Source organism: Sceloporus occidentalis, unplaced genomic scaffold (genome assembly GCF_023333645.1).
Source record: "Sceloporus occidentalis isolate IW3139 unplaced genomic scaffold, rSceOcc1.0.p SCAF_1, whole genome shotgun sequence".
Taxonomy (NCBI): Eukaryota; Metazoa; Chordata; class Lepidosauria; order Squamata; family Phrynosomatidae; genus Sceloporus; species Sceloporus occidentalis.
This window is the reverse complement of record NW_028316981.1, coordinates 216549054-216562499: the sequence shown is the minus strand read 5'-3', so window position 1 is coordinate 216562499 and position 13446 is coordinate 216549054. Positions and strand designations below refer to the sequence as shown.

Sequence of the window (13446 nt, the reverse complement as noted above, 5' to 3'; positions counted from 1 at the left end):
AAAATGGAAGTTACAGTGTAACAGATTTATCTGGAAGCAGTGTTGGTCATCCAAGGGCATAAAGTGCAACAGCGAACAGCTCAACTCATACCTTTAAGAGACTTACTGGTCTTCCCACCTTCAGGCAGTATTCAGCCATAAAGACTAGGGTGTTTATCACACTGAAATTTTTCCTGACTGGTATTCAATGATACATCTATACTTAGGCAATGTACTTGCTGTAATTAAAAAGTAGCTCAAACAGTTACAGTGTGGAAGGAATGAAGCAATTCCTTGTTATGGTACAATCAAGGTAACCTAGGCCCAGGCGCTTTGTAGCATGGCGAAGGCAATTTTAGGGTTCGGGAGCACGCAACAAACGCATGCTCCCAAACCCTAATATGTACGGACCCCGGTATGATGGCGGCCTCCCATCCATACGGGGGCTGCCATGGTACTGCGACCAGGCATCGCAGGCAGGAAGTGGCATCATGCTGGCGCCTCTTCCTGCTTCCAGTGTCGCAAAAAAGAAGCCAATCTGGGTGGGGGTTTTTTTGTGGCGCGTTTGTGCTGCAGCATAGAGATGCTGCAGCACAGACATGGCAAAAACAGACAGCAAGGAGCTGTCCATCTGTACTGCCCCTTAGTTATGCCTTAGTTATTGGAGAAAGGAATGCAATTGTAATTATTATTAATCCTTTCTGAGCTCAGGCTGCCTAGTACATTGACTCATTTGTGAATGGTAGATGTCAGCTCATTTGTACTTATGTCAGGGACAAGCATTGTAAAATCAGCCAGACGTCTTTTGTAAATATGAAGGCCATATTAAAGCATGAGACACATTGTTATAATTTGGCAAGAGGGAGGAGAAAAGGAGTAATATCTGGGCCTGGAGCAGTCTCCTCTGGGATCATGTTTTTTGTAACCCATATGCTGGGCTCCATAGCCAGGAATCTTTACTATACACAACAAGCTCTTAAAAACCTACTTCAGCAGGTCTTGATGAACATAATCCACTTCTCATTGCACAAAAGAAAGTCCCACTGAATTCCAGTGGGCTGACTCGCAGAAAAATGAATATAAGATGGCAGCCTAAATATCTTAGCTGATTCATTGCAGAGCAGACGTCATGCAGTTTTCACTACTCTTTACAACAATAAGGTTAAGAACAACAATAAGATAATATGGTCCAAAACCTGTATTTTCATCCCAGAAGATTCTGACAAGAACTCTAGAGAAACGAGAATGAAGTTCAGTGTATTTGTCATAGTAAACTTTTATTGCAAGCCCAAGACACCACAGACACAACAAGCATGGAGCACAGGGGTCACACATTCACATTTACAGGTTCTTGATGGCACAGACATTTGGGAAAAGTGGTGATGGTGGTTTCATGAAATGCCAAACAAAGACCTTGAACATCCCCTGAGTCATGAAACAAATACAAGCCCCTCCCCTTATCACACTTGTGTACTTTGGTACAAATGTGTCCTACCTGTGTTGCATAATACACAACTCATTTGCTGCTTACAAACTAGGTGTAATCCTTTAATATATTGGAACCATTTTTTGCTCCTAAATTTTTGAGGCCAGCACAATGAAGAACAGGTGCAGAATGCTGCCTTCTTGAGAAGGCCCTGTGGGACACGCCAGGTCCTTCCAAGTGCATCTTGAATGCTTAATTTTAGCGGTGATAGGAACAAACAGAAAAAAGCACTCCCCCTCTTGTTTGCTTCTGGAATTATGGTAGATGGGAGACTTCCCCTATAGACTTAAGTTGGTTCTGCCCTCCTGAGATTGTCAAACTGGAATGACACGTATGGATGAGCAAATGCCACATTGGGACTGTGTGGTTGGCTTCCTTACTGTCTGTGGTGAAGCTTTCATTGAATGAAGCAGAAGGTCCGGATCAGATTAGACATTTCTGGTAATCCAGCAAAATCTCCAAACTTCAGGGTGAATTACTGTGAGGTCTTACTTCAGCAGCAAGTCCTACAAATGAAAAGAAGGGGGAATAGTCAAGTGTGATAATAGAAAGATGGGAGAAGATGCAGTCACTAGACCTTGATAGAACGTTTTCTTCCTACCCTTCAGCTCAGCATTTAGATGAACAAAGAGGTGCAGTCAACAAGTGTGCAGACAGGATGCTGTGACAGACTTGGATTTTCAGAACCATTTGGTACACACACCAAAGACTGACTAGCTCAGGGATAAAAAGGGAGATCCTTTTATAGGCTGATACATAATAACAGGACATGGAGCAGCGTAGACTAGGAATAAATGGACAATAGTGCTCATAAATTACATGTACAAAAGCACCTGAAACAGGACTGAAGCTTTTTAACATTCAAAAGTGATTGGAAGCGGAGGTGATAGAACCCACCAAGATTATGAACCAGTCCTGGAGCAAGCAGAACACCAAGATGGGAAAGTCTTTCTTCCTGGCAATCATGTCCTAATCTACCTGAATTTTATTCATAAATTTGTGACTGTGGGAGAAGGAGAGATGTGGCCACCTTGCAGTGAGCCCTGTCCCTGTGAGCCAGCTGCCAGGAACTCCCTTCCCCATATGGCAGTCTATCCCATCCTCTCTGAATTGGGCTCTCAGAAGCTACATGCTCCTCCTTAGTAGCCCTGAGATGCCCCAAATGCCTCTTTTTGAACTCAGGCTTATGCAACTGGAAGAAGTGGCCAACCGGAATCAGGTACAGTACTGCTAACTAACAACTGTAGTGCTCCTCTGAACTACGAAGCTGGAACAACAGCCTCACATCTGTTGAGCTTTTAAGAAGCTTTATTTGCTTCTGCACAAGACTAGACAAAACATGAGTCTTGTCTCAGATCAGGCAGTGTTCACAGCATAAGTAGTTTGTCACCTGGAAATTGAGCTATAAAGATGTTAGCATGTCCGAAAGAGCTGCAAAATATCGTTTGAAAGAATCCATAAATCCTAACTTTCTAATCCATACTTTCTGAGTACGCCAAAACTAACCAAGGATGCACACTCAGTAATGCGAGAGGCCAAAAGCAAGAGACAGACAGAAAACACACATAAAAGACAGCCAATGAGTACAGAGATTATGCAGCGGAATAATAAAGCTACAGCAACACAGGGAGATGGGCAGTAGAAAGGCCACCATACAAAACAAGAGAGTACTGGAAAGTTATCCATGAGACTCACAGTGGCTATTAGCGGGATCAAAAAGTTTTTATGAGAAAATCAGTTTGAAAAGCAGTTGTTTGTGGGTCACTTTTGAAAACTGCTGCGAAGGGCCAAGGAAAAGAAGCCTTGGGAAATGCTTTGGGATTGGAAACAGTTCAATAAATTTATCCGCAGGTATTTATAGGGTAGCAAAGAGCCTACTCTGTTTCCATCACTTTTTGCCCACATGCCCTTATCCCTGAGTACTGAGGCTCTTCCAAGATGGAGTTTACCTGTGAAATACCCAGCATGCACTGAGACCCCCTCCAGCGATGACATCACACACAGCACAAAATGGAAGCCTGTGGAACAAGGAAGGGGCAATTTCTTTAACATTCTTCCCTTTGCCCCTAGTTTGCTATATTATCAAGAACCCATATGTCAACCTCCCTGCTTCCTTAATGTAATGGGGAAAAAAGTTTGCACATACTGGACTATAACGTTGAGCGTCCACTTTGCTGCCCTTCCCCTTCTCCATGGAGCCTGACGCATTGCTAGAAGGGAGCAGCTGAGTTACTGAAAGGAACCAAAAACAACAACAGGTTAGATTGTGGGTACTAAAATTAGTTCTTTTCTCACTCAAGCATTTCACAGAGAAAAATACCAACACTTATGTACTTGTTAACATGCTGCACCCAGAGATCATTGCTCACTTGGAGATTAGCGCACCAGCTTTCATTCCAGCACTACGGATGTAAACTCACAGGGACAGATCGTATTGCACAGTTCCTCCCCTGGGCAATATTCATGCTGCATTCAATCTGGGCTTTTCCTGGACTTTTTAAAGAATGGGATTTTCCAGTTCTTTAAAAGGCCAGGGAGAAGCCCAGACCAGGTACAAGATGAGTACTGCCCGGGGACAGAGCTCTGCGATACAATCCATCCCTGTGAGTTTACATCCCCATGCCAAGCATGGGAATTAAAGCCGGTGTACTAATCTCTGTTGTTCAGCCTATGGCACTAAAACATCACTGGTGACCAGAAGATCTTGATGGGATCTCAGTCATTTGATAGGGTAGGTAGAGGATAGAAGCAAGACATTGTCAAGACCATCAGTATTCAAAGGCATAGCTGTGTTAGGCTGGAAAATCATTATGCAAAGGGATGTTGTAGCATCTTTGAGACTAACTGAAAGAAATTGGTAACATGAGTTTTCATAGATTTGAGCCTACTTCCTGAGATGTATGGGTTAGAGTGCAACATCCAGGGACAGACCTATATAGCAGTCTGTGTGTGGGAATGTCCATGTGGACTCTCCACTCCACCCCATGCATCTGAGGAAGTAGGCTCAAGTCAACATAAGCTCACGCTACCAACTTTCAATTAGTCTCAAAGATGCTACAAGGTCCCTTTGCCTATTTATTTTCCAAACTAACCATGGCTTTTATCTTTGCATTCTGTTGTTAAGACAATGAAAGGAAGGTGACCCAACTGGCCAGTGGTGCTAGCCTTCTTGTTGGAAAGACATGGAAAGGAAGCTGCAGAAGAAGCCAATGAGGGAGTGAAATGAGAAGTGGCCATTAGAAAGTCCACACCAAATGACAAAAAATAGTTCTATGTCTAAGAAGCCTGGGGGAGACACCAAACTGTTGGTCTTTGAGGACATCCATCTTTACCTCCCACTGGACATTCAATACCAAATTAAAAAGAAATCCTTCCAGACCACTAAAGACAGGCTGACCACTAGATGAAGTGAGCCTGAAATTTATTTTCCCTTAAGAAAAATAATAGGGAGGAGAAGCCTTTAAGCAATTAACAGTATATACAACCTCCAACTTTTGAAAAATTGCTCATTTGAAGATTAAGCCATTACTTGGGAGTCTTCTTACAACCCTGCTCCAGATGTTATTAAAACCACTGGGTCAAATGGTTCCGTACCTTAGTAATACTAAATACTTCTGAGAGATCTGGACGATTTAAATGTAACACCGCACATCCATCTCTGAGAACAGGTTATCCCATCAGGGCAACCAAGGAGGTTTAGACTGGCTACTAGTCTAAAATCTATCTAAATAACCAGCTTCATTGAAAAATACCTGAAGAGGACACATGAAAATATAGCACCTTGATACAGGATGACAGTTACTCAAATCATTGGAATAGACAATAGGTTTTTGCAAGAGGAGTCTCACTACAGAATCTTTTAAGGCTGCAAGGACCACACAGACAAAACATTGACCACCTCTGTCCTAACAGTATTGATCAGCTACGACTGGCAGTGATCAGTCTTTGCTGATTTGTGTCTGTTCTCTACATAAAAAAAATACTAACCATACCAATTTACTAGATAGGACTCTGACAAAACCATAGCCACATCCCCCTCTAGTTCCACACAACCTGCAGTGGGTGGGATGTGAGGGACTTCATCTACAGCAGTTGTTCCCAACCTGTGGGTCGGAACCCCTTTGGGGGTTGAATGATCCTTTCATGGGGGTCGCCTAAGACCACTGGAAAACACCTATTTAATTACAATTATGAAGTAGCAACGAAAATAATTTCATGGGTTTGGGTCACCACAACATGAGGAACTGTATTAAAGGGCCGTGGCATTAGGAAGGTTGGGAACCTCTGATCTACAGTGTTTGCTAAACTGATCACAGCAATCCAGCTCTAGTTTCACCAACTACTCTTGTAGGTTAAAAGTGGCTCATCATTCTGGAAAGCTCCACTGTCTGATAAGGTGCATGCCTTAGTTGCATCCCATCTGGATTACTGCAATATGCTCTACATGGATCTGCCTGTCTTAGAAACTCCAGGTGACTCAAAGAGCAGCAACCAAGGTGTGGACTGGGACCCACAACAGGGTGCATACAACTCCCCTTCTGCAACATCTGCACTGCCTGTCAGTCCATTTCTGGGCACAATTCAAAGTGCTGGTTTTGCACATAAAGCCCTATGCAGCTTGAGTCCAGGTTATTTGAAGGACCATATCTCCCTGCACAAGCCCATTAGGGTTTTAAGATCATCTAGAGAGGCTGTTTTGTATGTCCCACTACCTTCTTAGGCTCATTTTGGTGGGAACAAGACACACTGCCTTCTTGGTGGATGCTCCCAGACTTTGGAACTATTTCCACAGAGAGGTCAGGTTGGCCCCATCCTTGCTGTCCTTCAGGCAACAAGTTAAAACATTTTTGTGCTACCAGGCCTTCACAAACAGTTGAAGTTTTAAGACTAAGTATATAATTTTATTTTTTTATTGTTTTAATGTATTTTAGTATTTTAATATGTATTGTTTTTAAACATTTTAATCTTTTAATTACATTTTATTCATTTAATAAATTATGTTTTAATATTGTACCAGTTTAATTCTATTTTAAGGTTCACTTTTGTATGTTTTTAATTGTACTATTCATTTAATTTGTAAACCATTTTGTGTCCCAATTTTGGAGAAAGGGGGACTATAAAAATAACAATAACAATAACATACAGAAACAAATATTTTTTTGGATAGAGATTCATTCTTTCTTTCTGACTTTCTCTTGCTCTGTCTCTCATAATGCTAGAACACTAGGTCAATCAAAGAAATTAATAGGCTATTGATTTAGAAAAGGTTTCTTCGCATTATGTATAAGTCATGTGTGGAATCAACTACCACAGGATATAGTAATATCAATTACTTTAAGACCACATTGAACAATACATAAATGATAAATAAGAACATTCATTCATATATTTTTTTAAAAATAGTTATTCCACAAGGTCCTGACCTAGTCAAACTAGATCAGACCAGGTCCATTAGAGGCCAGGGATGTAGCTAGGATTTTAGGAAGGGGGGGGGGGGGGTCCAGACTAAGTGCCACCATTATAATGGGGCTTGGGTGCGGCGGTGCAGCAGCACACACCATTCATTTTTCTAATGGAAGAGGGGGTCCGGACCCCAAGAACCCCCCCCCCTTGGCTACGTCCCTGTAGAGGCCCTTCCTTTTGCACATTTTCTCCATGGGCCATACATTCCCTCTTGGAGAACATGTGGCACAGGATGATTTTTGGCAGGAGTATGGATAAAGGATATCCCCATCTCCCCACCGTGTGCATTGCAGCCCTGATCCAAGTTTGAGGCTGCTGGTTGTAGAATATTATTTATTTATTTGTTTGTTTATTAAAATAGATGCACGTAATTTCTCATCTGGTTTGGTCCCCCAATGGCCTTAAAAGCAAATTCATGAAGAATTATACCATTAACAGCTATCAGGTGTGGTCCTGAAACAAAATGTAGAAGGCTTCTGCTCTGGGTTCCAGTCACTCTGTTCCATTTCTCCTACCCACAAGCCATGATATGTTGGATTTTTAAAAAATTACTTTTACTGCATTTAGTTCCTTAACATTCCCTACCAACTGAGCATGCTCAGCCCTCTTTGGGCTGTTTTCTTGGGGAATGGAGGGACTCCTCACCATTTTGTAGTTTTGCAGTGGTGTGTGAATACACTTGTGCTCAGTCCCAGCTACATCAATATCTTTGATTGCTCATAGAATCATAGAGTTGGAAGAGATCCCAAGGGCCATCCAGTCCAACCCCTGCCATGGAGGAACTCACAAACAAAGCATCTCTGACAGATGGCCATCCAGCCTCTGTTTAAAGACCTCCAAGGAAGGAGACTCCACCACTCTCTGAGGGAGTATGTTCCACTGTCGAACAGCTCTTACTGTCAGGAAATTCCATCTAATGCTGAAGGGGATTCTCTTTTCCTGTAGTTGTTCTGTGTTCTGATCTCTGGAGCAGCAGAAAACAAGCTTGCTTCATCCTCATTGTGACACCCCTTCAATGCTTAGGGGCAGCTGTCACTTCTGTTCCAAGGGATATTTAAGAATAGATTCTTAAATAAAGAATAGATTCTTAAATAAAGAATAGATTTTTAAATAAAGAATAGATTCTCAGATTACCTAGCCCTTTTATATCTGTTCATTCTTTATCCCCATTTTCCAGTAACTCATTTTTATTTTTATTGTCACTTTTAGACAGCCAATATTGCATGGCCTTTGGCCATTGGCCTGTTTAGGGGCACTTCCCACTCTCAGGGATTTTTCCTCAATGTGTGTGTATGTGCATATATTGCACCCCTGCAAACCTCTGCTGATAACTCCTTGTTGCATATGTATAATGCCACTTTGGGTAAATTTGATTTGGAAATAGAGAGAAATGCATGGTTAAACGTAATTTCCAGGTTCAGAGAGAATATTTTCCTAAATACCAGAATGTGTCAGAAAGTAGAATCAGAGATAACAGATAATACTCATTTATTTACTTAATTCAAACATATAATAGAGAAACCAGAGCCAAAGTATGAAATCAGAGTTTGCCAAACAGGCATCCTCCAGATGTGTTTGACTATAATTCCCTTTACTCAAAGCCACAACAGACTATGGGTATATTGATTGCGAATTATGGAAGTGGTAGTGATCTGGAGTGTGTCAGATTGTGGGAAACTGAACTAAGCTGTGATGTTACTTCCAACTACAAGGCAAGGCAGATCTCAAGACTCTCCTAAAGGATTCAACCTCGGACTAGTCCTGTCCCCTGGGGCATCCAGAAGGATACTGAGCATCCTTATGTCTAGCTAGAAAACCTATAGTCATGTACACATTATGTGAATAGGCTTTTTTTATTCTTCTCCATAAGGGTACACTCCCTTTCAGTGTTGTGTGGGACATTAGGGGCCAACCATGTCTCCATATACCAAGAATGATGATGCAGAAGTAGACCATTATTTCACCCTGCCCTAGAACCTGTGCAAGAACTCATTTCAGTCTTTACCTGGTGAGCTGGTACTGCTGGGTGTACAGACACTATCATCTAACCATGCACTCTGAACCAGAGAGTCCTGCTTCTGGGGACCTTCAAGGGAACACATCAACTCCTGCACAAGAGAAATGGGAAACAGGCCTTAGAGGGCACTTCCAGGGATGCTGCATCTGCTCAGATGGGATAGGTGGGTTACTCAAGTGAAAGGGATCTAAAAGACCCCACACTGACCGCCTCATTCTCCTCCTCCTCGGACGTCTCATGCTCTCTCACTCCGCTACAACAGCTGCTTCCATTGGATGAGGAACGGGACAGGGGCTGCATCACACAGTACCCTGATGTCTGACTGGACAGGGCTCTGCTGGAGGAACACAAGCCCCAAACCATCAGCCTCAAGAGCCTTTTTGCTTATCATAAACATTCATACTTGTGGCAAAAACTTACTATACAATAGAAAAGTCTTAAAGCCTGCCCATCTAGTTGGTTACAGATCACTACACTCAAGTCACCTCTGACTTCTCTGCCAGTATTTCAGGGTATGATACTTGGCCATGATGAAACCTTCTCAAGCTTCCTCCCCCCCCCCCCCAAGGATCTTTTGTTCTCCGCTTACTTGAAATCTGGGGAGCTGGGACTGGAAGAGCCATCAGATTTGAGATCAAAGAAGGGTCCTGGACTTTCTGGTACCTTTGGTATTCTTTCAGCAATTTCTTTGCTGGAAGGGAAAGAAAGAATAGTTTACTATACAGAGTCAAGAGTCCTTTCATGAAAGGCAAATAACTTTAGAAAACACATGACTAAATTCTCCTCCAAGATGCACAAGAACAACATAGATTCTTCAAGGACTCACTGGATTGGAGACTGGGAGATCTTTCCTACAAGTGTCTGACTATTGATCACAGTAGCCATCAGCTTTTCTCTATAGCAGCTATTCTCTACATTATGCAACCTTCCAGATGTCTTTGAACTGTGACTCCCAATATTCCTCACCATTAGCTATACTGGCAAAGGCAGCTGCGTCTTGAAGTTTACAAACATCTAAAGGGCTCCATGATTCCCATTCCTGTACAGCAAACACCCCATTTTCTATAATGAAGACATTTTCACATTTAAAGGCCCAAATGATCAATAGCAAACTAAAGTTCACCCATATTGAGGATGGGGGTGAGAATAGTAAGAGTGGAAACTAACCTTGGCCAGCCTGAAATGTTACAGATATCATTGCAGCTGCTGGGAAACTGCTAAGAACTATGGCTCCCTCTGCTCAATTGTGCAACATGGGCTGACTATGGGAAAGTAAATTGAATGCTCAATTGTTGTTTGTTTAAAAACTAACACCAAGTAGACACATGCACTAAATGAAGTTATGGGAATCTCAATAATGTACATGTAGATTTTTAATCATCTGCAACATCATCTGCAACATCACCTGCAAGCTTAAAATTTTGGAATACTATCAATAAAGTTGTTCTTCATTGCTCCTGGTACAGACTGCTGGACTGTTTTTGGAGGGGAGGAAATTTATCTGATCAAGGATAACAATCTTTCCACACAGATTCAGGGTCGAAACCCACAGTCCACATACACTCAGGGTGGCCGTGGTGGGGGCTGATATCTCAGTTCTCCCCACTGCTTATAGCAGTCTAACAATCAGAAATAAAATGCAGATGAAGAATGTAGGCTTTGTACTCAAGCAGGGAAGAAGGTAAGCAACTCCCTCCTTCCATGCATATTCATGCACAGCACAGATTTGAAAACATTCAAGGAACACCTCATTTCATTTTTTAAATTTTTACCTCTCACAGTTCTACGGGAAAAGAAATTCTCAAAGCAAAACTGAGCATGAGGTTTAAGAGACTGCAGTAGCTCCAGCTCCAGCCTGTGGCCTCCACTGTTACTGCAGCATACAAAATCACCAAATAATTACAGACATGATGAGAGAGACACTTGGAGTGTCTCCTGACAGCATTCATCGCTGCTTTAATGCAGCTTTGCCAGATATTGTCAAATTTTACTAGCTTACCAGTAAACAAAAATAAAGGATGCCCCCCTACGCACACACAGTTGCTTTTTTCCTTGCAGAAGAGGGTTCATTCTGCATGCAGCTAATATAGTAAAATTAGAAAGAAAGGAAAACTACAACACATCCAATTGCAATCTCATATATACCTAGCTGGAAATAAGCCCAGGTTAATTCAGTGTCACATGTTTCTGAGTAGACATGTGGTTGCATTGCAAGTAGTATCTTAAAATGTTTTCAGCACTCAGTGCTAACTACTGACTCAAGGTAGGTCACTCATCCAGGAGTTATCCCCACTGAAAGCAATGGAAGTTACTTAAGAGTAGACATGTATAAGAGGCAAAAGAGGGTTATAAAAAGAATACATATGGCAATGGGCTGTCACCTGGTAATTGGGAAGTTTGCATGGTGGGATTAATCAAAACTGACCAGTTATAAGGATTTAAAATAAACAACAACACCTGAGACAGAATCATCTGTCGTTCCTAAAACGTTTTTGTTCTCATTGCACACATTTTTCAATGCACTGTAAATTTTAATGTAAATGTTAAATCTTGTCAGCGAGATTTCAACTGCATGATATCAATATCTCTCTCCAACACCTTTAAATAAATGCAGCTTTCTCTTTAGTGGAGCCTTCCTACCCCTTCACTGTCCATCTTATGCAATTTCATTATTGCTGGTCTAACAAGGAATGTTCTGCTGCCTTTGGGACCCTTTGGCTTACAAATGGGTTTGGGACAGAAAGGGGGGGGGGGAGTAATGTTAGTACACACTTAAATTTTAAAACACAGAGAGGAAATCTCAAATCTGGGTTGACAACTCCATCCCCTCCAGTGATGGTGGGAGGAGAGGAGGAACAAGTAGCAGCTCCTGCATGCACCATGGGCAACTGCAATACCTCATTAACTAGGCAGGATATGGACTGGAGGAAAGGTCTTGGGAAGATGTGTCGGATGTCCATGCCCTATACTGGGTGCACCAGCTCCACCATCACTATCCCACTAGACCTGGGTCGTCTGCAGCCAAGGGGATAATCATGGGGAGAGGAGACATAAGCCATCCTCTGGAGTCCTAAGATTCAGAGAGAGAAGAGTCATAGGCCCAGTACAGACGGGCAAAAAGCGCCATCCTCGGGCCAAAATTAGGGTTCGGGAGCATGCAGGTACTGCACAATCCTGAACCGTAGCACGCGGCAGTGGCAGCACCATTATGGCAGCCTCCCGTCCATGGGGGCCGCCATGATGACGCCATGCAGCATCCAGATATCACTTTCAGGAAGTGGCGTCATGGCAGCACCCATTCCTGTTTGCGACACTGCAAAAATGAAGCCACTCTAGGTAGCTTCTTTTTGGCAGCGTGTCGGTGCTGCAGCACTAACTCGGGGCAAAGATGGGCAGCGTGGAGCTGCCCATCTGTTGAGCCCCATAGTTCCATAGTTGTGGCTTACAACTCTTTTATCTTGGTGATTGGAAGTACTCTTTACTGATAGTGTTTTCTTGATCTTGGACTGGCTATGTTTGACACTGTTATATTCTTTGCTGGATTTGTCTATCTGGACTGACTTGCTGTAAAAACTTCTGTATCAGATGATTACCACTGTCTTGTTTCTCCCTTCATCTTGTTGGATAACTTGTGATTGACCTGGACTGGATCAACTACCCAACAGCTCTTGCACTCCAACCACCTAATCCTTGGGTCCCTTGATGACTAGAGCATAGAACAATTCATCTGTACACATAATTGGGATGGAGGAGCACCATTTATCTGATCCTTCACCTCTGCCAACTGAATGCCTTGTACTGTTCCTGTTGGTATGGATATATACATACACATACACATGCATATAGTATGACAGCAGTCATGCTCTAGTGTAGAGGAAAACAGGATTTAAGACAGATTCAAGTATAATAGAAGAGGCACAGAATGTTGTATGTGTGTGTGTATCTGTCTGTGCTTCTTCTATTAGACTTGCATCTCAGTCTTAAATCTTTTTCTCATAATCATGCTGCTATCATTTTAAAAATTTCTGAAAATATGTTTGAACAGAGAAAATAGGAAGATAAAACTGATACAGTGGGAAACAACATCTCTGTTGTACCACTTCAACTCTTTTATCCCTTGTCTTCCTACAACTTTTGAGGTTGTTTTGGCCAGTTTTCCCCTGAGTTTTCTTCCATGTTTACATGTAAAGTAGACTTCCATCTTCTGATAGGTTTCACCTGTCTTCTTCTATTCCCTCTAGGTTTGGTTTCCTAACAGATGATCACCGGTCTGGGAAAACATATGCTCTTACAAACACTTCTAGTTTTTCTTTTAAGTCACTAAGGAGCTAAGTGGAGAAACTCTAAAAACCTGCACAGCAGAACCTATGTAAAATACTACATAGAAAGGTTTTAAATTATTAATTACAGAAGGGATAGAACTTCCAGCAAAAGCTTCCCAAAATGTCAAGTCATTAAATATCAGCAAAATGGCTGATGAACACCCAGGCAGAAGGAACAG

The 13446-nt window shown here is 42.2% G+C and overlaps 1 protein-coding gene across 6 annotated transcripts in view; it reads right to left on the bottom strand.

The window, feature by feature from the left end:
* Positions 1-1248: 1248 nt before the first annotated feature.
* LOC149323400 (rap1 GTPase-activating protein 1-like) overlaps positions 1249-13446 on the bottom strand; it is a 76077-nt gene continuing 63879 nt past the window's right edge. For 2 of the 6 annotated variants that reach the window (XM_089488898.1, XM_089488895.1), the window contains 6 exons: positions 9535-9636; positions 9153-9282; positions 8934-9036; positions 3612-3697; positions 3415-3483; positions 1249-1971 (listed from right to left, as the gene is read on the bottom strand). In XM_089488898.1, coding sequence (XP_089345024.1) covers positions 3460-3483; positions 3612-3697; positions 8934-9036; positions 9153-9282; positions 9535-9636 — 445 coding nt within the window. In that variant the 3' untranslated portion in view covers positions 1249-1971; positions 3415-3459. Of the gene's footprint in view, positions 1972-3414; positions 3484-3611; positions 3698-8933; positions 9037-9152; positions 9283-9534; positions 9637-13446 lie in introns of those variants that run through there. The other 4 variants (XM_089488896.1, XM_089488897.1, XR_016274160.1 and 1 more) reach the window with 4 other exon arrangements.